The following is a 27372-nucleotide window of genomic DNA, read 5'->3' on the forward strand; positions in this document are numbered from 1 at the left end:
TATTTATCAAACTTCCCTAAAATAAATCTTAAGATTTAAGAGCGAAAATACTTAAAGTTTTTGCCATGTCTTCCTGTACAAGCCTTTGTATGTGCCGTATTACAAATGACAACATGTTACTGCTTTGTGCAGAAGGATGTAGTTAAACTGGTGTGATATTTCACTAAGTAGGGTTTATGCCCAATATTACAAGGCTGTGCACACAGTTCTATATGTTGTTGGGTTTATGCCTATGTTGGAGCTTCCCATTTTGAGTATTAGTAAATAGTTACACCCTTGGACCACCTGTTAAGCAGCTCAAAATCCATTGCCAGGCCTCTGCAGAGTGGGAATACAGCCTTTTATTTGCTGATTGCTTTTCAGGGGCTTCCAGGCATGAATTGTCTGGACTGGTGTTTTTATACATCATAAGTATCCCTTCTCTGTCTGTGGTCAATAAACCATCTATAGACAGCAATCGTTTAACTAGCTGAAAGTGTTTTTCTTTGTCTTGTTTTGTTTTGTTTTTTTTTTTTAACTTTTGATCATACAGTCTCCTTATCTTCCTATGCTCATTGAGTAGAATAAAAATTTGGGAGCACCAAGGAATAATTCAAGACTCAAATGTGTAGTTGCACAGATTTATTGGTATTAAATGTTTATTATTCTACTGGAAGTTTATGCATGGAGAAGCCTGGAATACAGTTGTGATTATCTGTGGTGACAGTGCTGGCTGTAGGATTTTGTAGTAGTTTTCTAGGTGCACTTTGATTTCTGGGCAGAGGATGTTAAGTCCTATGCCACTGTAAATTCACTGATCAAGTCATTCTATGGGATGTGCCCTTCATGCTGCTGGGACAATGTATTGAGAATACCACACTATATCATCACGGGGTTTTTTCCATTGTGTTGTGGTGTTTTTTTTTTTTTTTTAATGAAATCCTGTGGTTTTACATGATTGTTACTAAAAAACGGTTTATCTGCTTTAATCATAGAATGGATTGAGTTGGAATGGACCGTAGAGATCATGTAGTTCAACCCCTCTGCCATGGACACCTTCCACTAGACCAGATTGCTCAAAGCCACATCCAAACTGGTCTTAAACACTTCTAGGAATGGGATATTCAGAGCTTCTGTGGGCAGCTTCTTCTAGTGCCTCACCACCCTCAGCCTAAGAATTTCTAACCTAATCTAGTCTTAATCTTTTCTCCTAGTTTGAAACCATTCTCTGTCACTGTCTGCCTGTGTGAGAAGTCACTCTGTCTTTAATCCCTCTTAAAGAATGAAGCCAGTGAATTTAATACTGTCCTTGGTGTTATTTTTCAGACAGTGAAAGAGCAGGATACTATTTGACTTCTTCATTTTGAAATTTTCTTTGCATCAGGGATAGTTGTAAATCTGGTCTTCTTTTCTGATTGTAGGTATGTTTTTACTATAGCAGGAACATTTGAAAGGTATGTAACTGATATATCTCCTGATGTAGAAGTCAAAGTTGCCTTGCAAGTTATCACTTGCATGGTAAGAAAAGCATTTATTCTAAATAAGAATTAGGGGAAAATTGCATTTTCATTTGTGGAAAACTACTGCAAGCTGGCAACAACCTCCAGCTGACTTGCAGTATCTCTATAATGCCTATTGAACACTTGTGACAGCTTGTTTCTGTTGTTTCTGCTGAAGTTTAGCCTGTAAAGTCAAGATATCTTGATCTGAGAGATGGGAAGATGGTTAAATTACATCATCATGGAAGAATAGCAGCATACTTAGCTTCAAAGCCATTCACAACTACATTGGCACCCCTTTGTTATACAGTGTAGCTGAAAACGAACTGCAGCAATAATGAACCAATCCATCTAAATCACAGCAGCTGAACAACTGACTGTTCTATCTCAAAATGCAAATGCTTTGTGCAGAATGGATTTAATTGTAAATGTTTGCTTAGTAGGGAATATGAGCCTTTTAGTTTGTGACAATAATTGTGAATACAAAGACCCACAGAATTTTAGGGTTTACATAGCTTGTCCCTGTTCTCATAACAATATTTCAAAGTCACTTTTTTAAAACATACTATTTGGCTTTTTTCTAGCCAGTGAATAGAACTCTAAATGCCCAATCTCCAAGTAGTGTTTTGGAAACTCAAGGATAAATTTAGCTTTATGCACTTAGATCAGGCAGAATTTTCGTTATATTTCTTTCGAATCTCTGTTAGGGCTTTTATGTGGCTTCAGATAATAAGAGGAAAAAAATGCTGACTTTTAGAGCTTGAATTTGTTTTGCTGTGCAGAAACGCCAAGTGTAACTTAGAGTATTAAGCATTTTCTTTGAGGTTCTAGTAAGGTGCCTCTCAAGCAATTAAAAGGTTACTGTGAGGAATTTCTTTTCCAGTCAAACTAACAAGCAAAACCCCTTTGTACTAAAATCTTCATTCTTTGTGAAATTTCTGAAGCCTGACTGCTTGAGTGCAGCTCAAGAGGGTGAATCTCTCTCACTGATTTCAATGAATTAAAATAAAGGAGCATTGTCATTTTGGGAAAAGAAAAAGTTCACCGAGCTTCATTAAAAAAAAGCAACGAGAAAACAGGACTACCTGCCTCCAGGCTGTTCTTAGGTATCTGTGTAAGGAAAAACAGATATAACTTGGAAAACAGACACAAAATGTGCGTGTTTATGCTTCTTTTGGCATTTTGTGTGTTCTTTAATAGCCTTCACATGTGGATTAGTCCTTCTGAAAAAAAAAAGGCAAGCAAGCCCCCTGAAGAATAGGCCTTTGTGACACTGGAGAAGTTTACTGTGCCAAAGTTATGGTAAGAATTTGTAAATTTTGGCTGCTGAAGTACTTCCTTCTCCTGCTATGTTTTTATGCTGGAAGCTTGTAAGTGAGGAATAGAGCGTGTTTTTTGGTTTGGTGGTTTTTTTTTCTTTTTAATGACAATGCAAACATTCATTTCACAAACTAAACCACCCATCCACATGACGCTGCTGCTGTATATAAACACCCTGTTGATCTTGTTCTGCAGAAGTGTTTGCTGGGCTTCCTGAGTCATACGGAAATGCTCCACTGCTCTTCTTGGGGCCGTGCTGTGGACTTGGGCTGTATCCGCTCAGATTCAGGGACATTAATTTGCAAACTAAAAGACATGCTTTTGCTTGGAACAGGGCCCTCAAAGTTGGGATGTTTTTCTATGCCTCATTTTCTCTCTGTGTTTAAAATTTTTCATTCTGCTGTCTCGGGAGTAGGCTTTGTCTTGGTTAAAGCTGAACCTGTTGGGAAGATGTTTGGTGCTTCACAGTTGCAAGCCTCTCTTCCTCTTACATATGATGTTGTTTTGTCACACAGATCTTAGTTTGTGGCGGGCAGTAACTCAGGCTGAGCTGTGCAGAGCACCCAGGCCCAAGAGGGCACTGGTGGCTGCACTGCCAGGTGAGCCTTCCTGGCAGCCTGGGATGCAGTGACGAGCTGTGCAACACCGTTGACTTCACAGGGGTTTTCTGGAGTAACCAAGGGCAGAATTAGAGTCCAAGGCTGGACTGTCATGGTGACAAAATATTTAGAAAACATTTTCTTGCTTGAAACAAAAGCTTGGATTGTGCAACACCAAGTACTGTCCCAGTGTAATAAATGATGCTGTGTCTTTTTAAAGGGTTCTGTGTGTTCCCTGGCTGTCAGCTCTTGCCAGATTCAGCACATTCAGGTAAAATGAGGCATTTTTCCTCCAGACTGCTGCTTTTACAAGCTGGGTTAATTCTCACCCTTTATGCAGTGGGGTTGCAAAGATGTGGCAGCCAAATGTGACCTCACATTTTGAACACAGTGGGACGGCCCTGTTAAAGACATGCAATGGAGCAGTGTCTTCCCTTCAGCCATGGTGGCTCAGCTGCATTAAAAGCAGTTGCTTAAAACTTAAACCTTGTAATTGGCATAGGCTGATCTGATTTGTAGTGTGCTCTGTGACTAGACTCGTGATTGCTTTTATTGGGTTAGAATGTGCTGTTCTTGCTGCAGTAGGAACTTTTTGTTCTGTAGGTGTTGTTTCATCCTTCCGTAATAACTCATGTAACTTTCTTTTTGTTAATGCCTGAGGTTTTGTGATACCCCAGTCTCACCAATATCTACTGTCTAACTGGAACAGAAGCCACAGGTCTAAAGGTCTACAGTCTGTGGAGGGTTGCTCATTGGGAATAATATAATATGATTTTAGGATGAGCAAATTTATGAGAACAGAATGAAGACTGCTGGCCATCCATGTTCAGTTTAGCACACTGCACCATTTGGAATGAATTTTTCCCAGCCTAGGCTGTGTTTCCTGGGTAATATCAGTTGTAATTTCAGAGAGAGCATGATTTTATATGTATCCCGCCTTCTCTGCTTAGAGCAGCAGGTGGCCAGATTTCTTTCTGAAAAATAGGGACTTGTCTCAGCTCTACAGCAGCCCTGAGCAGATCAGCTGCAGAGACTTATTTAATCTTCAAAGTTGATTTTTTTTCAAAGTTCCTGTAGTTGTTGGACTGTACAACTACTGTTATTCTTGAAAATGGAAAACAAAAGCAAAACGTGGAGGGGGGAATATACTTTTCTAAGGTTTGCATCATCTTGTATTTTTGTATGCTTGGCATGTAACCGTGTCCCATTCAGAGTGCTGCTCTGAACAGGGCAGAGCTCGTTCTTTAGGCTGCTGCTTTGTCCCTACCACTAGTTCCTCTGTTGCATTGAGCTACAAAACCAGCTGCTTTTGCTTTTCATACCTATTTTTACCATCTCTAATTTGCTATTAAGATGTTAACTTCTGCCTCCTGTTAGCCTAGCATGTGTCTATACTGTGACTACAACGTGGAGGCAAGCAAGCACTTACATGCTTTCTCTTGTGCTACCCTTTCACACTTGGGAAATGGTCCCTGTAAACAGCTGCAGTGCTGCTTTATTATCCTCTTCAAAAGCTCTGGCTCCTTGTGTTGCTTATAAAAGGCCCCAATGAACTTGTAATGTGTGCGTACTGAGACTGCTGTTCCCAGCGATGCCCAGTATCGGTCCCCCTTTTTGTGTGTGTCTGTCTGGCTTTCCATTGTCCCTGTCCTGTGACAGTCAACTCTGCAGAACAGGGACTGTCTCATTGTTCCATGTGTACAGCAGGTGGCTCAGATCCAGATGTGTATCTGAAGCTGTTGTGTACTGCAGTAACACAAATCATTATGTTACAGAAAAGCTGCATCTAAAATAGGGGGAGAATTCAGATACACTGTAATGAGTTTTATGCATTTTTAAGGGTTGGGGTTTGGGTTTGTTTTTTTACTAATCCTCTGACATATTACTGGTAGGATTATGCAGAAAATGAATATATATTAAATTCTCTTCACGTTTTAAGAAACCTTTCCTATGTCTAGCAGAAAGCTTTCTTCTCGGGAGCTGCTCCAGGCTACTAGGAATGGGCTACTTCACAACAGCTCTTACTAGTTTCTTGGAGAGGTTTGTTTATCCCTGTGAATAGAGTGGGTGTGCTTATGGCAAAACCTCATGTTTCTGGAGACTTTCCTCTTTCCAGGCATTATTTTAGAAAGGGAATGACACAAAACAGGATGTGTGGTTGTAGATACATGTTCACGCTTCAGGGGCCATGCATACCTTTGTGACCATGTACAATCCTGTGCTTTTTCTCTCATCATTCATGTGGTGAAATAAACCATGGAGGAACAGTGGATTCATTTCTCCTTTTTTATGCCCAGAACACATAGAGAATGTATTGATACTCATCTTTCTGTTGACTCTTAAAATGCTCAGACCACTTATTGGAGGTAAGGAGATAAGAATGAGGGCACCTGGTCAAGCAGGCTTGAGATTTTATTTCTCAAATTTGATTTGAAAAATGCAGTTTGGTAAAATTGCATTTGCTCTATTTCTTGTGTTTGTATGTTTTTTAATTCTGAGTTACCTATATGCACCACTAGTGTTAGGAATTCTTGTAGAGCATTCTGAGTGGCCCCACTTTAGGAAGGGTGATCAGACCAGATCACCTCAAATGGCTCTTTTTAACATATTCTGTGATTCTTGGCTGGTTTAATACTGGGATATTGGGAATCTCATGCAAAAGTTTTGAAGGAGAATAACAACCCCATTTGTAGAGGTGTTTGGCTTTATTTTTCATATTCCTTGCGATGGCCATCAAACAGAAAATAAATAGCAGTTCCTTAGTTGTCAACAGGCCTTTTTATTTTTCAATGTTGGCTGGTCTGTTCAAATACAAAAGTTGGGATTTTTCAAGGGAAAGGTTCAAAACTTGGAATAATAAACAAATATTGCTTATTTACTACTTTTTGTAAGTATTCTGGGTCTGAAGCCAAAAGTTACTTTTTGCTTTAATTGCTAGAATGTCTAGTTTACTGAGATTGCTATGTAGCTGTGAAGCTGCTGGAAGTTTTGCTTTCATGTTGCTGTGAGGCTTGCTGTCAGAAAGTAGAAATGTTTCTTATCTCATCCCAACCCTTCTCCTTTTTTATAGTCCTGATATGAAAGAAAGGGGAAAAATTTTGGGGGTAGCAGGATGTGTGGTGGAACTAGCTCCGTTCTTTCTGGTTACCTTCAAGCAGGGCTTCTATTTTGTCACTCATAGAAGTTGAATTAGGAGCCTGATGGTGCTGCCTTCAGAAGAAGCTGGTTGGCTGCAGCTCCTTCAGACTCTGGCAGAGGTTGGCTGCAGCTCTTTCAGATTCTGTGGCAGAGGAGGTGTGCTTTAGATGCACATTTTGTTGCTGGTGACTGGAGTTTACAGCTACAGCCTGTTGTAGAAGTCAAGGCCTGGGCCATGAGGTCTAGCTTTTCAGCAGCAATTGGCAGAATAGTTCATGGATAGCAGAGGTGACCTGGAAGTTCGTCATGGCTGATCTGGTGTCCTCAGCTACCACCAACTCGCACATTTCTTCCTTTGACCCAATCAGTGTAGTGACTGTGTCGTTCATCAAGGCCTGTTCGTGATGGTTTAGTAGCAGTGCTGTCATTTTTTGGCCATTGAGATGAGCAGTCACCTTTTAGAGTCACATTTGGTAAACCCGGTGATCCATAGTGGGATGGGTCTCTGCTGTTTGTTCCAGGCTAATAGCCACCTCAGGCAGTTGACTTTAAATGCTGCTTTATGAATGCCCTTAAGTTGTAGATTGTTTCATAGCAGGTTCTCTGGATGGTTGCAACTAGAGTCCCAAAGGACAGAGTAAATTTTGTGCTGTTTCACTCAGAAAAAAGAGCCTTTGAGGGCAGGGTTGAAGCCTGGCTCAGCCAGGAATGGGAAACCTTGAGCAGTGTGAAGCCTCTGGAATTTGTTTTATCTGAGACAATATTGTTGTGTAAAGTCTGGAGCCAGGGTCTCCATATGAAACTACATTAGACCTGTGTTTGGATCTGTGTATGAAATGAGATAGCTGTAGTACCAAAGGGACTTTTTTTTATTTCTCATTGTTGTATAACCTAAACACCCTAGAACAGGGAGATTCTTGAAGGATGCATGTCTAATACCAGCTTCCTGTTAAACTTTCACTAATTATTTTAAAATTATACTTAGAATCTGCCGTGGATGTTTTTAATTTTCTGCTTTGAAAACTTGATATGTCTTCCTTCCTTTTCCCACAATACCAGGATAGTGGTGGTTATTTTGGAGATTGTTTTCCTCATTCAGGTTTGGACTTCTGAATACAAACAGTCCTTATATCTAATACCCTCTTCCATTTTTCTTGGGATAGAAATGCTGTTGCTAAAAGGCATATCCATTACCCATTCCATGTGGCCGTGGGGAGCTTGGTAGGTCAGTCCAACTAAAGGCAGAGCATCTAGGAGCTGAAAAGGTGTCTGGTGCATGAGGGTACTGTCCTGGAATTGAGAATTGAAGCCAGTCTTCCCCTGCTCTGCCACAAACTTCCTCCTTATACAATCACCTCGGACAGGGTTATTTTTCTCTCTCCGTGCCCCAGTTCCCTATCTGTAAAGTGGTGATAACAGCACTTCCTTACTTCATGGGGATGTTGTGAGGACAAATGCAGCCCAAGCTGTGGGGTTCTTGGATATCGTGGTAAGTGGGAGCACAGACGGAAGAAGGGAAATGTTCTACATAAAAGTTTTCTGTTCCTTGAACCCAGTGGTAGATTATGACAGTGATGCGAGTGACTTCCACTGAAGTCGTGGCTTGACTGGTGCCATGTCGTCCCTCTGAAGGTTTTCTTGCTCACTTCTGTTTGCCGACAGGGAAAGCCCTTAACATCCTTCTGCATGTGATTTTTTGGGTTCTTGGCTGCAGGCTCTGTGAGCCCAAGAGCCTGGGTGAGTCTTGCTGTCTGTTTTCCAGCCTGGCCTGCTCACAGTTACCGAATGGAGTGTGTGCTTCTGGCAGCAGCCACCAAGGGCATTTCACAGACTAACTCACACCCTGGAAGGAGTTAAAAATACATACAAATGGATTTTCACTTGTGAAATCCAGACTACTGTAGCAGTTACTCTGAGCAAACCCTGGACTGGAGTGTGACCAGAAGAAAGCAATTGTCCCTGACATAACTGGTTAAATTTCGTAGAAACCACATCCTTTGTGTTGCCACTGACAACATAACATTCCTTAATGTTTGATTTCAAGCAAAGCTTTATTACCCAGCTGTACATGCAAGCATACTTTCTTCTGAAGAATTTCTTTCAGAGTCACCACAGAGTGAAGCTCTTTCCACTTTAACGTGGCTTGTTTATATATAGCACAAACAGGTAAGAGACAGGAAATCTATCTGCTTAATATGTACATTGTGACATGTCTGAAGGGAAGGAGGTAGTGAGTTGAGTATTTGTTCGATTCAATCTTGCTCATGCAAATGAGTTTGGTTTCGGAAGTTTCTTGGGCCAGGAGGTAGAAGTATATTTCATTTATTGCTTGCTCCTTGGAACATGGGATTCATGTCATCTTTCTTGTTCACCTGCCTTGATAAATTCTATACTTAGCTGTCTCTGCCTATCCACTTGAACAGGACAAAAATAACTTCAGTGTAATCCATCCTCTCTGTCCTTTCCTCTCCACCCCTTCCCTCCCCTTTCCTTTCCTTTCCTGCTGCTAGGTTTAGGGCATTTGGTTGTTTGGGAAGTGGTGTTTGTTTTGCTTTGTTCCCTTACAAGTAGGGTTGGAGGGCAGGAGAAAACATACTCCGGCATAAAATTGTTGTGGAGGGTATGCAAACTGTCAGGAACACTTCCTCCTCTCTTACAGCATTTGCTGAGGGGTCAGAGTGTGTGCAGAGTGTGTGGAGGGAGGTGGAGCAGAGAGGTTGGGAAATGACTTGCATGTGGCATACATCTGTCTGACAAAAAGCCAACCGTGCCAGGGGATAAATGGACAAACAAATAGTGTTTCAGTTCTGAACTCAGAGGTTCAGAACTTAAAGTTTGCACAGGAGCAACCCTTCAGATAATTTCCAATTGGACCTTGACTTGTGTTGTGCAAACATGTAGTAGCTAGTACAGAGGAGTCTGTCCTCTAAAACCCTGCCTGGAGAGGATCTGAGTACAGGCTCTGCTCTGCATGGCTTCTCCTGTGTCCCATAATGGGCATATATATAAATATATATATATTTGTGTGTGTGTGTGCATATATACATAGTCTAACACAGATTAACCCTGGCCAAAACCCCCAGAAGTATTCAAGCCTTAACCCCTTGCCTTTAGCATGAATTAAGGTGAAGTAGCATCTGTTAATCTAGCTGTGGACATTGGCTATTTTTGGATTGGATAAAGAATGTCCACTGAATTTACCAAAATGCTTGCTGTTTGTTATCTGAAATATTATTGTCTTCCACTATTAAGCTGATAGGGATTTAAGGGAAATGGTATTGTTTTGGTAAAACTGCTTTGAAATAGAGTCTGCCAAGTTCTTGTATCTTGAGCTGAGTGTTGGATATGTTGTTCCTGACAGACGCGTTGTCTGGAGATGCAGGGGGACTGATTGTTCTGACAAAAAATGTTGCTTTTTGTAACTCAAGCATTTTTTTATTAAGATGTTAAAGAAGAGGGGGATGTGGAGCAGAAAGATTGAGGGAAAACTCTTTAATTGATGCCTAATAAAATTCAAGTTGCCTTTTAATGAAATTTTTCATTTCAGTATCTGCTTTTCAAAAGAAAGTGAGAAATTTTCCTCTTTTTTTTTTTTTCCTTAGTTTTGCATTCATAGACTTGCTGCAGAACAGAAGGAAGAGTTGGTTTTGAAAATCGGTGACAATTTTAAAGATTAAAATTCTTTGTCCTTTCTCGTCTTCTGCCTGTGTTCCAGTAAAAGCCTGAGCTGTATGGCAGTGTCAGAGTGGCAGTGCAGCCCCATTCTGACTTGCACCCTGAGTGATTCAGGTGTGAAGGGCAACTGATAGGAGGACACTGATCATGTAGGGTCTTCGGTGGTGTGAGCTGTGTTGGGCAGTTCAGTGGAATCACTCACCAGGCCTAGCTTGCACTCAGGAGCCAAAATCCTGGTTTCAACCGTTTCAACCTCCGCGCTGTGAATTTGTAATAGGGCTCACTCCCAGAGCCCACCTCCCCTCTGTGCGGTGGTGTCCGATTGCCTTGGCCCCTGTGCTCAGTCCTGCTTTTAAAGCAAAGAGCACTTGAGTTTCTAGGAATGTTAATTCCTTACTTTGCCAGCACAAATACGCACCCTCTGTGTTTGGAAAGGAGTGGGCCCCGAATTTCGAGCTTACACTCCCAGGCACGGTGTAATCCTGTTAGGAGTCTGGGCTGCTGCAGTGGTCCTGGGCAGGCCGTGCTGCCTCGCAGGCGTCTGTTTCTCTGCCAATTGAGTCAATATCCTCAAAACTGTAATTTACACTGCAATGTTGGATTACACTTGTCATGGTTTACAGAATTTTGTGTTGTGTGTTTATTAAAAGAAAACAATTTCTAACGCTTATTATTTCTGAAGTCCGACACGTCTGAACTAAAGCTCGGTGTATGCAAGGCAAACTATGCTTTAATTTTACAATTGTCTGATGGGACTTTGCGATTTATTTGTTGTTACTTCCTTAATGATGTTGCAGTCAGAGGCACTGTTTTGCTAAATGTTGTGTAAAAAGTAAATTGTAGCACAGCAGATGTTGGTATTTGGATGGATGTCGGTGCAATGGGGGGACAGCAACAGTCATCTCTGTCAGCTGTCTTCAGGCTCGGCAGGCCTGCTGCGTGGTTACTTTGGTGTGTAAAAACAGCTCGTTTTGCAACTGGGAAGTTTGGCATTACATTTGGCACTGAGCCATGTAGCTGGGTTAACACAAGTGTTTATCCAGTGATTTTCTCAAAATTGGTAACTTGAAAAGAATCTTAAGAAACTTCAGTACAAAGAAAGGGGGAATGTGGATGAATCTTTCTAAAAGGCATTGATGTTTATAATCCTCAATTCCATTTTTAAAAAAATCCTTTTATTTCCCTCACCCCTGTCTTTTCTGCTTTTTAATCATTATCCATTTTCCCAGCTTACTGTTTACAGCTTCCTTTTTCAAGGTTAAGACATGGAGGCATCCCTGATTAAATGCCATAACCACTGTTCTCTTCTTCCTGTGTGCTCTCATGAATTAGGTGCAAATAACTGAGGACTCCAAATGGAGCTGTTTAATTGCCACTACTCAAAATTTGGTAGAAATTCCAACTGCAGCATGAAACAAGAATCTACTTGTATGCGTATCTGCAGAGCCATTGATTTCTGTATGATAAACTACTAAAAATTTTACCTTTGGGTTAAGTACAACAATCCTTGCAGACCATCAAGTATTTTTCATAGAACTCCTGTTAATATTGGATATATTTCTTTATTGAAGAAACAATTTAGATTGCATTTTTAGTAAGGACAGGCAGGAGCATGTGGTAGTTTTGCAGAGCAGCAGTTTCAATCAGATTTTATACCTGAAATTTGGAACCTGTTGATTTAATGTTCACTGGGAAACTTTATCATAAAGGATTATTTTTTAAAAAACCATTTTAAATCTTGTACTGCACTTGTGATTAAATAACTAGATGTCTTCATTGCTTAGAAATGGAAAAATTATTAAATTAGGAAATTTGGATTCTCTGATTAGGGGAAGAAAAGTGTATAAAAAAGCATTCTCTCAAACCAGTGATAGTGATCCAGTAGTGGACTTGTGCTTAGCTATTCTTGTAGTTGAGCTACAATTTTACCACCAAATATAATACTAGGACAGTAATTTTCATTTGGATCCTTTGTTCTCTCTCTTTTTTTTTTCTTTTCTTTTGGTTTTTTTAAAGGAGAGAGTGTTACCTGTACTGTCCAATTTCTATAGATAAATGTCTTCATTTAAAAAAACGTAATTTGCAATAAGTCTGCCCACAACCAAGATTCATTTAGTGTGTGGTGGATAAATGAAAATTGCAAGTGCTCAGTGACTGCTTTTTTGGTAGCATTTTTGTCTCTTAGTTTGATACTCAGGCTGTAATCCTGAAGTTAAAAAGGTTTTCTCACAGGGGATGGGGAAATAAATGTGCAAAAGCATTAACAGTGGAATAATCTAAACCTTACAGCTTCCCCAGACCAGAGGGTGGTACTGTCTTGGTGGCCAGTGTGACAGTGGAAGATTTTCCTGTGAGTGTTGGCTGTGCTTGTGAGGGAGCAGGGTCAGTGCAGCTATCGTGTGCTCACAGCCAGGCTCCATGTTAGCTCTGTGGAACATACCTATGTATCTGTGTGTATCTAAAGGATATAGCTTTGCTATTTCAACTTGCTGGATTTGGCTGTGTGTCGAGAACGAGTTACTAAGTGGGGAGCATGCTCTCCCCACGGACTGGGCACAACCTGCACTTCCAGCTGCCTGTGTTGGTGCTGGGACAGGAGCAGGAGAAGACTGGTGATGGCCACAGGCACAACTGGCATAGCCTGGGGTGGGGATCAGGTGTGGCCTCTCCCTGCCCTGCCTGTGCTCTCAGCCCAGTCAGCTCCTTCCCTTCTGCCCATCAGAGACCCAGCGTGTCCCTTTGTCAGCGTTGCTCCGATGCAGCTATTTCAGCCACAATTGTAGCCACATCTTAACTCATGTGTAGCACAGTTTTCTGTCTCAAAGGTGCCTCTGTGCCCCCCCACTTCTGTCCTCCCGCTCCTCTCCCACCCGACTGGCAGCAGCAGGGTTTGCAGGGTGGCCTTGCTTGGCTTGACCCCTGGAGCAGCAGAGGAGCCCCAAGCAGCTGCCACCTGAGCTGGAAACATCAGCTCAGAGACCAGTGTCAGGAGATGCTGTAAAACAGAGGGTGTGCTAAAAGCATCGAGCAGTGCTTGCATGCAGGCTTTTCTGTAGGTGTGTCTGTACCTTCCTTGCCAGAAGTCCCTGAGGCATGAGCTTAGCCCCAGATGGCCTTCAGGAATGTTACCCCATGTGACCTGTAGGGCTTTTTCTCTCTCATATTTAAAAAAAAAAAAAAAAAAAAAAAAAAAAAAAAAAAAAAAAAAAAACCAACAACAACAACAACCCCAAACAAACAAACAAACAAAAAAAAAAAAAAAAAAAATAAAAAAACCAACAAAAAGAAAAAAGCTGTCATAGGAGTTCAAAGCCTCATTTATGGTTTTCTGATGTTCTCAAAGTGTGGCAATATGACTTTCCTGGAGAGCTGTTGTAGTTGTTGCAAGTTCTACACCTGATAGGGTAGCTGTAATGTGGTTAGGCAAGGGATGTGTTTTGGAGTTTGTTTTGCTTCTGTTCTTTGGGGATATCCTAGTGGGAGTGGGAAGAATGGAACTGCAGAGAGTAGATTCTGCTCAGTTTTGGGATGGGGCTTTCAGGATTCGAGTGGATGAAGGAATATGTGTGGTGAGGAGCAGTTGTGTGGTGTGCTGTGCTTGGAAAACCTGGTGTGGAGGAAAGGTGGGGCCAATGCAGCAGTCCCTGACCTCAGAGGATCCAGTGAGGCAAGTGCCAGATTTGATGCCCACAGAAACTGGTGTGAGTTTAGGGCAGGCTGGGAAGGGATGTTTGTTTTTTCACTGCTTATAGGAGCAGTTTGAATTAAAAAAACAGAAATTTTTGCAATGTCTTCCCAAAACAAAAGTATGAAGCACTACAGACTGGAAACTGTAATTCAAGATCCTGTCTTGTGTGTCCATCTGCTTTCCACTTCTGTGTGGGATATACTGTTCATTTTTTATGCTATTTTTAAAATGAAAAGTGACTGTAGTGTAGCAAGATGCTGTCGGTAACAAGAAAATTAGCTAATGGTAGCAGTGTCAAGGTAGGTGGGTCTTTATTGTGTCTTTTTCAGGTTGGTCTTTATTTCATTCATCCTTTGTAAGAAGCAGATCTTCGTGTGACTGAAACGCATATCTCCTGGAGCTTGGAACTGTTACGGAGATGAATAATGAGCTTAGTATAATAGATAACTTTGGGGTTAAAAAATAGTTGTGATTATATGTGTGTTTTTAGTTGTATTTTAGGCATGTTTCAGTGTCACAGGGCTTAATTGTGGTACCGCTGAAATGCCACTGAAATCCAGCAGGAATTTTGCTGTTTCATTATATTAAGACTCAACATTTTTACTGTCTATTATAAAAATTAATGAGTTGTAATAGTGTGTCTGACTGAGCTTAAGGCAGCAGTGTGGATTGTGCTTTGTTTTACAGTGATGACACACCTTTGTCCAAGGCACAGAAATCCTTGGCAGGGTTTCTTATACCTGTGTTACTCGGCTAAGCTTAGCACCAGAGCTGCGGCGGCTGTTCTGCTCTTACGCTACTCAGTGGTGAAGTTGCTTTAATAAACTCTCAGCATGCAATTAAATTACTTTGCAAAATTCCTCCGAAGTGAGGCAGCACTCCTGTTATCTGGAGTAGGTTTTCATTGCTGAGTTTGGGGTAGTGACTCAGTAAAACTTATCTGTGGAATACTAAATTTGGAGGCGTAACCAGGAGGTTGCCATGATAACAAATATTAGGACTTGCTTTCTGGGAAGTGCTCCTAATTTTTCCATCGATGGCCATTAAATGCCTCGAGATAAATGTAACTTTTTATTAGAACTAACATGGTCTCCTTGTGCTCCTCCAGGATTTTGTAGACTTGCTAGTGACAAAATGAAGAAGGGAAATCCAAATTAGCTACAGGCCTACAAAGACACCACCTCTTTTTTAATGTTGGTTCTTATTTTTTCCATTGATATGTTTGCTTAACTTAGCTTTCATTCATCTTTCTACAAAATATTTATCAGTTTGTATAAACACGTTTAAAATTCTACACTGATTTTATTTTCTTGGCACTTTTAAGAGATTTCCTGATGCACAGCATGATCACACAATTACTGGTAGAGCTTTTATTGTAAGTGACCCAAAACAACTCTCTGCATTTATGTTGAAAATTAAGACTCAAACCAAGAAACTGAAGGATAACAATACCATGTGTTAATTTCTTACTCTCCATAAATTGCTTATTTATTAAAATCAGTGTTCTGCAGCTTAGTTTTTACGAAGAGAGCTTTTTCCCCTCTTCAGGCTGCCTCTGAAGTTGGTTCATATGTATTTTAGAAATGCTACTGCTTCCGTATATCTTCCTTAATGTCCTTTAGCCTTTTTTTTCTCCATTTCTTTACAGTTCTCTGAGGTTTTGAGTCACTTTGTGAATGACACAATGATGTGGTAATGGGAGCCTAGAAGAGCAAGTCAGGGATTCAAGGAGTAGTGGATGAAAACATCATCATTGTGGATGTTTTCTGTTTTCTTCATGGCTGAGTCCAGCTTTTTCCCTCCCTTGCTCTTGTTTTCCCATGGGCTCCCACCCCCCAAGCTACCAGGTCATCTCTCAGCCTCACCAACTTTGGGATTTTAATGAGGAACCTCTGCTGCGCACTTTCCAGGTTTAATGTTCGTAAAGCAAATAAGTGCATCATAAAAATCACTCTTGCCCGAGTCTTTTTCTCACCTAATCTTTTTTTCATGGGGCAGAGTGAGGGAAGGGATCTAAAATAATTTTTAATCAATTTATGATGCTTTTCCTGAACATCCCCTATTTTTAGGTCGCTTGAGGAATACAGGTTTAAAAACTGTGATTTCAGTCTTAATATTTTTTTGGAAGAGCTTTGGTTTGTGTGTGTTTTTTCGCTTTGTCCCCTCAGACACTCTGCCAGTCTCTAGATGGGATTTACTGAAGAACAAAACTGGGTTTGTGATATTCAAATCAGGCATGTTCAGATAAGCACAAGAATCATGCCTAAGGATTCTTAGGTGAAAAGGTAAAATAATTGAATCAACTTTCAGATGCTGCCTAGAAAAGCCCATCCTTGTTCAAATACACCAGGGTGTGGTGTGTTTGCTGTTTCTGGTGTAGTTTTTATTTTTCTTTGTAATAGACATAAAATCTTTGGAGGACTAAGTCACGCTGTTTTTATAAGTACATGGGGTGTATTTAAGAGCTCGATTTGCAGAAATATTGGCTGTATTCAGATCGAGCTTGAGGAATAGTTGTAGCTATGTCCTTCCTCTAAGGGAAGACAGTTAAACTTAACAGAGGCTTATTAGCTTAAGTGCCTTGTTAGCTGCTTTTGCTATTTTCCATCATAGTGTCAAGGTAAAAATTACTTGGGGAGAAATAATTGTTCTAAGTATGCTTAATTCAGTTCAGTGAATCTGACACCTCCTCTGTCATTTTTATTTATTTATAAAAATGGAAAAGAGTTGGGCATCTGTCAGAAGCAGAGAAATACACGACAGCACTTTCTGTTACAGGAATGCTTTATTTTGTTAAAATCCTGTAGCTGCTTGCAAGTTTATTGCAGAAAAGATTTCTCTAGTCGTGTTGGACACCTCATGGTAGTTTGAAGTCCTTTTGTTCGCACCATGAGGTCTTGAAGATGCAATTCACTCTGAGATTGTTTTCAGTATAGCTTAAGAAATCACTTTATATTTTCCTGTAATTTATGTAGGTATCCTTAAAACTGCTGTTTTAAATGAAATTTCATTTACATCTTCTCCCACTGGAGACAGCTGTAGGTTAGGACTAGCCTGACTAAGCTGTGCCAAAGGTAGGAGTAAGGAGTTTTTCACATGCTGATTAATTCTCTTTTGCTCCTTTGGGAATATCTGGTATTGCTTAAATTGATTGCTGTAAGCAATATGGCAACATTTTTGACCTTCTAAACTGAAATTCAGCAAAAAAAGAAAAAAAGAAAAATATAAACCTCCATGTCTTACTTTTACATAACTATACAGTTGAAGAATAGTGGTAAAAAATACAGAGGTGTCATCTTCTGCAGTAGTGTTGTTGGCTGGTGATCTCAAACCCTTTGGCAGAGATAGAATCTGCGAACGTGGTAGTTGTCCATTCCCTGCACAGAGAAAGTATTTGGTGAGAATCTGCTTTTCTATCTCTGTAATCTGGCTTCTCATCTCTCCCATGGCCAGCTTTGTGAATCAAAGCACCCGTTGCCTTCCTTAGGTGTTTCCCACCTGTGCTGTTGTGTAAGTAAAGAGAGGGGCAGCTTCCAGTACGTTTACTTTTCTACATAGCTTTGTGGGAAGCACTAAGCCGAGGCTATGTGCTGCTTTCTGAAGTTAATTTACAGATGGGGGTGCCAGGTGACCAAGAGTTGTCCTCCCGCAGCTCCCTTTGTCACTCAAAGGCCAGACGGCTCATCCATCACCCTTCACCCCACCTCCGGTGCCCACCTCTCTTCCCTCCCCCTGTTCCCCCAAGATACGATAATGAAGCTGGTGCCCTATATTGCAACTCTCCTGAGCTTGACAAACGGCACGAGGTTTAGAAAAGCCGAAACCACGGAGAAGAGGAGGCGGCGCTTCTCCCGAACCTGTTGGCAGTCACGTCGGTCACGGCCACGCAGCCCACGGCCGTCCCACTGCCCGCGAGGGAAGAAAGCGGGGAACCGATTTGCGGTGCCCCGAATCAGCCCACGGGCCCTGTGCGGCCCCCACGCTGGGGCCGTGGCAGGCACGGAGGAGCGGAGCCGTGCAGTGGTGGCCGGGCTGCGCGGGGCTGGCCGTGCACACAGGGGCCGAGCTGTTGCCGCAGCGCTGGGCTGGCGCAGGGGCCGTGGGCTGCGGGTGACCTCCCCGCCGGGAGCAGCCCCGTCGGCAGCCCAGCCGCCTCATTGAGATTCCAGGCACAGGGAGCGCCTCTGCAGCTGTACGCCGGAGGCGGTGGCCAAGGAGGCGTCCAGAGAGGGGCCCCAAAAAAATCATCAAAGAGCCGGCCCCTTCGCTGCGCCTCTGAATAGGCAGACAAACCAGAGGTCCTCCTCCGCCAGCGTGTTGGGAAAGACATTAACATAACCTCTTTTTTTTTTTTTTTTTTTTCTCCTTTCTTTTTGATTTCCCTAAGCTACCGAAAATCTACTGTGTTTAAATATCTGGTTCTGACAGTTTGCTAAGGGGAGTGAAGGGTGGTGCACCAACCTGGTGGGTGTCTGTGCAGCTATTTTTATAAAAAAACAAAACATATTTGAGCTGAGAGTTTTCATTCGGGTCACCCTAGACTTAATTGTTTGGTGTCAGGTCGTTAAGATCCAGAATTAGCTCCCTGCACTTGGAAAGGGTTTACATCTGAGTGCTTTAGAAATGCAAAGGCAAGTTTTCAAGTCCTGCTTTCTTTTTCCAAATCTGTTTTGATTTCAGCTGATTTTAAAGTGAGTGGACACTTACTCAATTTACTCAAGCAGTAAGAACTAACTGTAAATTCCCATCCCACTCCTCAGGACGAACGAGATGGCAGCTCCTGAAAGCTTCACGTCTTTAAGGAAATTGGCGTCTGTTTTGCGAGCCCTTATTAGGCCGGCAGGATGCAGACCACTTCTGGTGGCCATTGAGGCTCAGAAATGACTCACTCTGCCTTTGATGGGTGCCACATTAGCGCTGCGATTGGCATAACTTTCATGTTCCCTCGGACAGGAACTGGGGCTGTACAGGCAGGGAGTGCCGTACATCATCAGAGCGTGTGAGAATGTAGAGAAGGCTTGCATAACTCAAAAGCTCTAATTTTTTGAGTCTTATGCTTAAATGGAATTAAAGGTGCTACTTCTGATGCTCAGAGCAGAAAGTTTTAATGCATTATTTATTGGTAGATTTGTGGTAGCCACTTGACTGCATTTCATATAACTGAGACTTTGTTTTCAGTCAGTTCTCCTGGGCTTGTTACTTGGTTATTTTGGGCCGTAGGAAAGTTAATGGTCGGGTGCTTTTGTAAGTATCAAGAGTAGCATTGGATGCTGACTTGGTTAACCTAATGATTTTTTTTTCAAACCATTGGTATGTATGAGTTGATTAAAAAAAAAAAAAGCAGAGGCTTCTTAAATATAGTCTGTTCTGAATTAAAGGGTGTGGTGTTGGCTTTGAGTGAGCCTGATGCAGCAACAAGCATGCAGCAGTTGGTAAATAAAGATGGATTTTCTTTTGTTCTGCTGGTGCTTGCTGCTCATTATTCTCCACTTACCCTGTGAGCTTCCCAGGGAGTGGCAGCTGTTTCTGATGTTAGACACTCTATCAGTGGTAGACAGCTCCAGATTCGGTGAGATACTGTTGTGGGGAGGAGAGGAAAATCATCTAACCCTGCATTATTGTAAATCCTCAGTAGAATTAACTTTTCATGAACCAAAGGAGTTTTGTGTTTAACTTTTTCTGAAATATTCAGTCATAAGTGTGCTTTGCAGTATGTGTTACAGCGAAAAAGCTTTTCTGGCATGAGATGGATTTACATTCTGAGTGTGTGTTAAGTATTTTAATGTGCAGTGTGTGGGGGCAGACACAAGGCAATAAAGGGAAATCAGTCTATAACAATCTTTGTGTATGTTTCCAGATATATACAGCTTGGGAATCTTTGCAATTTGGAAATTGCTTGGAGTAAACAGAATGGTACATAAAGATTTTAAATAATAAAGCTAGCAAGCTACAGAGGAGTCTGTTAGGTTCCAGGATTTTATATGTAGGATTTATAACCCATGCTTTTGCTTTCCTGTCTCTGCAGTGTTAGCATTCTGTTACTGAAAACAAAGAAGGCTCTGCCAGGGCATTACACAAGCAATGAATCACAGAGGAAAAAATGTTTTGCTTTGTAAATTGTTCACTTTTCCATGGATCACTATTTTTTTTTTAGCGTTGTCTGATAGAATTTGCCACACATTCTTGCATTTACTGTACTCGGTACGATTCTTTCTAGTGTGACTATACAACTGCTAATATTAGTGACTTCAAGTAACTTCTTCTTGTGATTCTTAAAAACAAAACCGCAACAGGAACAAAGAACACAGGGCAAAAATTGAAACAGCTTAGTTCACTCTTGAGGCATGACAGCTTGCTGAGTATATGGGAGGAAGGAAAAGGTGTTGATGTTTTTCAGACAGCTTTGTCCCAGCAGTTCCACATAATTTTTTTTTTTTTGTCTGTATTGACAAACTCCGTTTCTGCCTCCAGTACTCAGATTTGCTGTCACCTTTTGATGTGGTTCTCATGGGCTGTAGCCCATTTATAGTCTTTTAGCTAACCATAAAAAATATAAACTTGTTTCTTAAGAATATGCACTTTGTACATCTCTTTGAGCACTGTTGGTGAGTCTGTGTGTCCGAGTTTCTGCAGAAGAATGATAGTTTGCTCAGACTTGAATGTAAAATTATACTTGGAGATCATCTCTTTGGGAAGTCACACATCAGGCAGTGTCTTGCCACTTTTTTGCAGGGTGCAGAAGTACAACCTCAGTGTGTTATGCAATAAAAAATTTGTAGCAGAGATGCTGCACTGTGCCTCATACTCTCTTCGGCAAGAACAATAATCAGTAATATGTTGGATTGCCGTATTACAGTATTCATTAGCTCCAGGCATGTAGAAAAAAAAAATTAGATAAAAATCATATTACTTATTTGCAAATTAAAAAGGTGGATCAGGAACCATAACCAGCTAAAGCAGTGCTTAAAGGAAGATGCAAGTAGAATGATCCCTGCAGAAAGACTGTTGGTAATGAAGTCCTTGATTTTTCACACAGAAGCTGTGAGTGTGGAGGAGGATGCTATGTAAGTATGGAATGCACCATTTTAAAGACTGTGTGATTAATCCTGTTAGAGGATGTGTTTCTAAAAGAGAAGCAGATCAGTGGGATAAAGCCGTAAGAGTGCATGAGAGCCAAACATAAGTATCTAATCTCAGAGAAAGTCTCCTGTGACAGTGCAGTGTACTTCTGTTCAAAGTTATGTATACTTCAGTGCAAATAACCAAATAATTTCAGAATCTGCAAAAAAAATTAATGTCCCCTCTGTAAATGCCAGTGAGGAAGATGTGTAGCATAAATTAGGGAGTAAGGGAAGTAGAAAGTCTGTCTTGTCCCTGTTCAGATCTTTTTTGTCCCATCCAATCTGGATTTAGTCCTTAGTAGTAATGATAAGGGGTATGTGGTGGTCATTAGATCTCCTTGGTGTGCTTTATGCAAGAGAAGAAAATACCAACGAGTCAGGTATGTAACAACATGTCCCAAAATCCTGATAGTCTGGGCAGCCACCTCCCCAAACTGCTTACCTGGCAAACCTCTAGTCAGGAGCTGGGCTGAGCGTGCCACGTATCTTCTCATCCCTGTAGTCACATCTGTGGTGTAATTGTAATGAGATTGGAGTAATCTCACTGATCTGGGCTGAGTTGGACTGATAATTTAAATGTGAAAGGCTTCATAATCTCCTGCTGATCCCAGAAAGTTTTCAGCATTTAATTAAGGTCAGAATTAAAAAGATGATGACAACAAAACCTTTTACATTTACCTCCTTGCCTATAAATGTTAAACCATGACAGGTGAGTTCTTCTGAAATTCCTAGAATGATGATGACACTTTTGTAGATGCTTTATAGGTTGATGTAACACTTGAGCAGTAATAGTTATCTCTAAAAGAAACAATCAGGTTTGTGCTCCTTTTCCTTTCCTCTTTCTTGCCCCATACCTGTTTCATCAGTTCAAATGGGTGTTTTCTGCAGACATGGCCACTGCAAAGGTGGCTCTGTGTGACTCCCTCTAACAATTCAGTAGCTCTTAGTTTTTTGCTTTAGATTAGGAAATTGAAAGCCCAGTGAGGACTGAAGAGGTGAAAGCTGCTGCTGGGGGCTGTGCACATCCGTGTCTGTGTTGTGTGGGTGTCAGAGTTGCTTCTGCTTCTGTGTGCCGGAGGGAGAAGGGTGAGTGTGAACGGAGAAGTGCCACAGCTGCTGCCCGAGGCAGGTTGAAACTGCACCACAGACGGAGAGGAGGTCTGTGGGGAGAGGAAGGAGACAAAGCAGCTGGGAGTTCCTGGGGCACTTGGCTGTTAGAGAAATCACCAGCAGAGGAAAGCTGAGCAGTGGGAAAGAATAAGAGGAGCCCAGGAGAACAGCACAAGGTCGCCAGAGGCAATAAATCTGGTGGGCCTTGCCAGTAGGTAAACCTGTGGGCACTGGGCACCAGCCACTGCAGGGCAGCTTTACAGGGTGCACAGGCGTTGTCCTGCTGTGCCAGCCTGGAAAGGAGTTCTACTCCTAGTGTGCTCCCTCATCTTCTCCCCAGCGTTTATCAAACCAGTGAGAAGCCATGCAGAAGGGAGGAGGGTATGGTTGATGCGTGGCTGGAGGATGCTTTGTAGTTGACCATTTGCTTCTAAAATTTTCAAATCTGTTGTTTGGGTGAACAGAATTGGAAAAGTGTGGCCAGTACTGTGTTTAGAAAAACACCTTGAATGAGATTTTTGTGACTCAGTTGAGTAGAAACTGAACTGCAGGATCTTGTAGGACCTAGAGGGGCAGCTTGGCACCATGAAAAGCTATTGGAGGTTCTTGAGAGACTGCCTCAGAAAACAATGATGTGAATAAGCAAAAAACTGAGGCATACTGATGGTCATCCAGAAGAGCCATTGGCGGGACTTCTGTCTTCCTTCCCTGAAGACCAGCTTAATAAATGCAGTAAATAACTGAGGTCTTGATTAATTCTTTGCTTCTTATTCTATTGCCCAACAATTTGAACGTTGCTGTAACACGGTCACAAGTGTCACCTGTGCAGGTTACTCAGATGTGTAGTGTGAGCAATGGGTATTTCCTCAGACAAAGAAAGGTGGCATATCTTTCAGAGTAGATGTTTGTTTTCGACTTTGTGGTGGCTATACATCATCCAGTGTTTTCCCCTTCATATTGTGATATATCATCTTGTGTTTCATGCTTGAGATGTTGTGAGAGAAGTGAGTGATGTTATGTAACATAAGCAGAGAATTATCTTCTTATGGTCTGAAAGTGACTGTTGGTTTGATAAAGCAGTTGACTAATTAGTAAATTACCCATTGTTGTTTAAAATACTTGCGCTGCAAAATGTAAATGAAAAAAATTTCTCCACTTGTCAGTATGAAAAATGACAATAGCAAAAATAATACATAGGACATCTGCTCTGATTTTTTAAAAATTTAAAATGCATTTAAGGCAGATGTTGCAGAATTTGAATGGAAATCGAAGTAGATGGAAGAACAAAACATAGCTGTTTACCTTTTATGAAGTCCCATTTTTATGGCTAACATCACTATCAGTATGTGACTCAGTGCCTGTATTTTTCCACTGTTGGTATCAGACTGAACTGAATGTTCTTAAAACTGCTGCTGTCAGGATGACATATAGTTCCAATATTAACAGAAATTATTGGCGTGCCAGTGTTTTGGGGTGTTCTCTGATGTTGTTTCCCTTTGCCCATCCTCTCTTTCCAGGAGAATACATCAAAACATGGAGGCCGCGGTATTTTCTCTTGAAGAATGATGGCACCTTCATTGGCTACAAGGAACGGCCACAGGATGTTGACCAGCGGGAATCACCTTTAAATAACTTCTCAGTAGCTCGTGAGTGTTTTTAGTTGCTTCCCTGTCCACTTTGGGGGTTGATGTCTTCTTGTAACATAGCTGGTAAGCTGCATCAGTAACATTCAGATCTCCCCAGAGCGATGTATCTAAACACTAAGTGTGTGTATTTGAGGTGATAAATCCTACTGTGTTTCTCAGGAGTGATTGTAATGTGGAGGTTTGATGCTCTGCTGATTTTTCCTTTTTTTATTTTTTTTTTAACATTTTCTAGTAATTTATCATTTCTTGTTATTGAATAAAAGGAGTTTGTTAATATTTTGTATGTATGATAGTCATCAAATTGCTTTAAAGTGAAAATTCACCCAGGTGCATGTACTTGGCAGGTGGGTACAGCAAAAGCATTTCTGCCACCAGATCTGGATTCCAGTGGCATTGACATAAGTCAGAGTTATTTAATTGTTAGCATAAGAGAATGCAGAATGAGCACATTTTAATTAAGCACACTTGGATTTTCTTAATTTTGAACACAAATCCATAGTTGTTCTATCAAAGCCAACAAAAGAGTTTGGAAATAATAACATCTCCTAACCTCTGCACTCTTCTGTGCAAACATTTCCGACTTTGCTCAGGTGCTGCAGCACAGGATGTGATAGAAGACTCTGAAGATAATTTCCTTTTCTTGCTCGTGTTTTTAACCTTTCGTTGTATACTTCCAGCTTTTATTTTCTCCTGTTCTTAATCTTTCCTGTCCCATGATCTGCCTGTGTCTCGTTCCACCACTTAAAAATAGATCATTGTGGCACCTGTTATTAACAATGATCTGTTCTATGTTCCTGGTGGTTAGTGGAAGCAAAGTTCTTCAGAGAGAAGGGTAGGGATTTTCCCTCTTCACTATAAGGTAGCTCAAAATACAGGGGGTTCATCTTTGTAGCTGATCATTAAGCAGGTATTTATTTTGAAACACCATGCTTCTGGAAGAGGACTGGGCAGCAGTAGGAATTAATGGAAATGTTCATTATTTTTCCTCCAGTAGCAGCCTATACCTGTTCAAATAATGGACATGCTTTTGCCTTGTGCCTCTGTGCAGGATTCCAAGAGTGCTTTGGGGCTTTTTGTCTCATTTGAGAGGCAGAATTGTGGTAGTGTTTTCATTTCATTAATGACATGGTACTTTCCTCTTTAGAGTGGTATCTTCTTACAGATCAAGAAGGTAAAGCAAGGCAGTAGAAAGCCATTAATTCATAAATTAATTCAGTACTTGGTTTATTGCCAGAGGCTTTTAACAAATGCACTTTCTGGAGGACACTTCCATCCTCTTGCTGCCAACTGCATTATTTGAGCAGCTCAGTGCTAAGGACTAAAAATGTGTCCATCGCCTTTTTTTTTTTTTTTTTTTGTCCAAGCTGCCTTTAAAATGGATTAACTTAACTCAGTTTTCACGACAGGAATATGGTGCTTTTTTGGCAGATTTGAGCCCATCAGTCTCAGCATTTATAGATAAACAGGTTTGTTACCATGGCATCAAAGCATTGTCAGAGAAAACACAGCACATGCCTGTAGATGAATTGTAGCCCCTGTAAGTGGCATCGTGGGCTGGGTCGTGGGTGGGAGGGTGTTCATAGTGGTGGCTCTTGCCTGGTGGCAGGTCAGGAAGGCCTTGAAAATTGGGGTGGGGCCTTGAAGGCCTTGAAAATGGACTTTTTCCTAGAAGTCATTATTGTGGATTTGGGCCCACAGAAGCAGCTGTTTCCCCACCAGGATTTAATTTCTTGTGAAGGCAGTAGCAGGCAGTGCTGCCAGCACTTCTGTCCCTTCTGGGTGCCCTCCACACTTTCACAGATTCACAGAATATTCTGAGTTGGGCAGGACCCACAAGGATCATCGAGTCCAGCTCTTGGAGCAAATGGCCCATATGGGGATTGAACCCACAAACTTGGTGTTATTAGCACCAGGCTCTAACCAGCTGAGCTCATCTGAGGGCTCATTTTTGGATGAATTTTACATCACAGGCTTTCCCTTTGAACCTGCTTGCCTGATCCTTTCATTTAGGTTAACATGTCGAGTTAGTGTGTATGAATTTGAGCTGTCTCTGGAGGAAGGCTCAGGCCAGAGCACAGGCCTGTAAAAACCTCCTGCCAGTGGGGGGGGAATTTAGATTAAATATTTTGTGAAAATTAATCCTTCTGTTTTCTTTTCCTGCAAGAGACCACAATAGCCCTGACTTTTTTTGTTAATTAGTGAACCAGATTTTTTTTTTTTTTAATGAGATGGCAGGCTGTCTCTGTCAGTCTGTTCTTTGGAAGTGGTCCCATGTTTCTGATTAAAATCTTCACCCTCTTCTGCTGTACAAAAATATAGGATTTTTTTTATCTTTGCAAGTGAAAGGAGTTTTTTTTTAAAAGGGAAATTTTATTATTTGCAATTTAAAATTCATATTGAGTGATTCTGTCAGCACATGAGAAGTGGGAAATAATTAATCAGCTATGACAGAAGGTAACAACTAACAGTCACCTGTCTTTTCCTTTAACAGGTATGAAGAAAATATTAGCAATAAATAGTGCGTGATTTTCGTGTGCTTGACAGTCTCTTTCTCCTACACTAGGCTTTTCCTTTTGGTCTGTGAGGGTTTTGATCATACATTTTTGGTACTTGTTTCTAAGCCCCTCTAGCTAAAGAGAGGCTTACTATTTATTTAAAATAACTTTTTCTCCACCTATTTTTCCTTTTGAAATAGCCATATACCAATGTTTGCTGAGTTTAAGGAGCTTTGTTTTCTCTAGAATTAACCTGTTGATGATTTATTAAAAAAAAAAAAAAACAAAACCAACAACCAAACAAATACAAAAGAACCCAGAGTAACTCATGAAACATGGTGCCTTAGTTTTTAACTGAGACTTTTGAATCTTATTTGTGTTTATGTTCTGTGCTTTACCACTATTAAGGTAGAAGGAGTAAAAAGGTCTGTACTTAAACGTTTTGCTCCAGAGCTCCTGCAGATGAATAACCAATAGAGCCTGGGTTGTAAATCTGTGGGATAAGTAGCCTTCATACCAATTGTAATCTCGGATTATCATGTATGTCTCCCTATTAGATTATAAGCCTTTAAAACCATACAGCTGAGAAAAGCAGTATATTGTGAAAAACCACATGGAGAGAGAGGCTGTTCCTGTTAGAAAGGGATTATTTCTCCCAGCTGTCAAAAAGGAAGATGGACTGTGGTGGTTTTGTTGTACTGCTGAAAACATAATTGCTCAACAATAGAAGAGCTCCTTTTGGGATAGGACTGTGTGTCTGCAGTCAGGCATTTTTCAGAGGGCACAGGATGGCCAGATCAGTTGTTGGATTTTTTGTTTGCTCTTACTAAGAGCCACCTTTGTGCAGGTCTGTACCTTGGTGCTCCTGGCCCCTTACTTTTGCCATGCTGAACAGTTCAGAGTTGAGTTCAGTGGTGGTAGCAGCAAACAAACACTTCAACATAATATTCCTGTTTGTCTTCCAGAAGTTTTATTTCTTCATCATTCTGTTTTCCTTATTTACCTTTTTTGTTTTCTTTTTTCTGTTTCTCCTTACCTTTTTTTTTCTCCTTACCTTTCCTTAAAGAAACCAAAGCAGGAATAGGAAGGATTCTTCTTTGAC

At 41.2% G+C, this 27372-nt stretch overlaps 1 protein-coding gene across 3 annotated transcripts in view; it reads left to right on the plus strand.

Moving 5' to 3' along the window:
- AKT1 (AKT serine/threonine kinase 1) overlaps positions 1-27372 on the plus strand; it is a 77655-nt gene that overhangs the window by 15349 nt on the left and 34934 nt on the right. For all 3 annotated transcript variants that reach the window (XM_066321667.1, XM_066321669.1, XM_066321670.1), the window contains one exon: positions 23647-23775. In XM_066321667.1, coding sequence (XP_066177764.1) covers positions 23647-23775 — 129 coding nt within the window. The remainder of the gene's footprint in view (positions 1-23646; positions 23776-27372) is intronic.

This window comes from Sylvia atricapilla, chromosome 6 (assembly GCF_009819655.1).
Source record: "Sylvia atricapilla isolate bSylAtr1 chromosome 6, bSylAtr1.pri, whole genome shotgun sequence".
NCBI classification, from domain to species: domain Eukaryota; kingdom Metazoa; phylum Chordata; class Aves; order Passeriformes; family Sylviidae; genus Sylvia; species Sylvia atricapilla.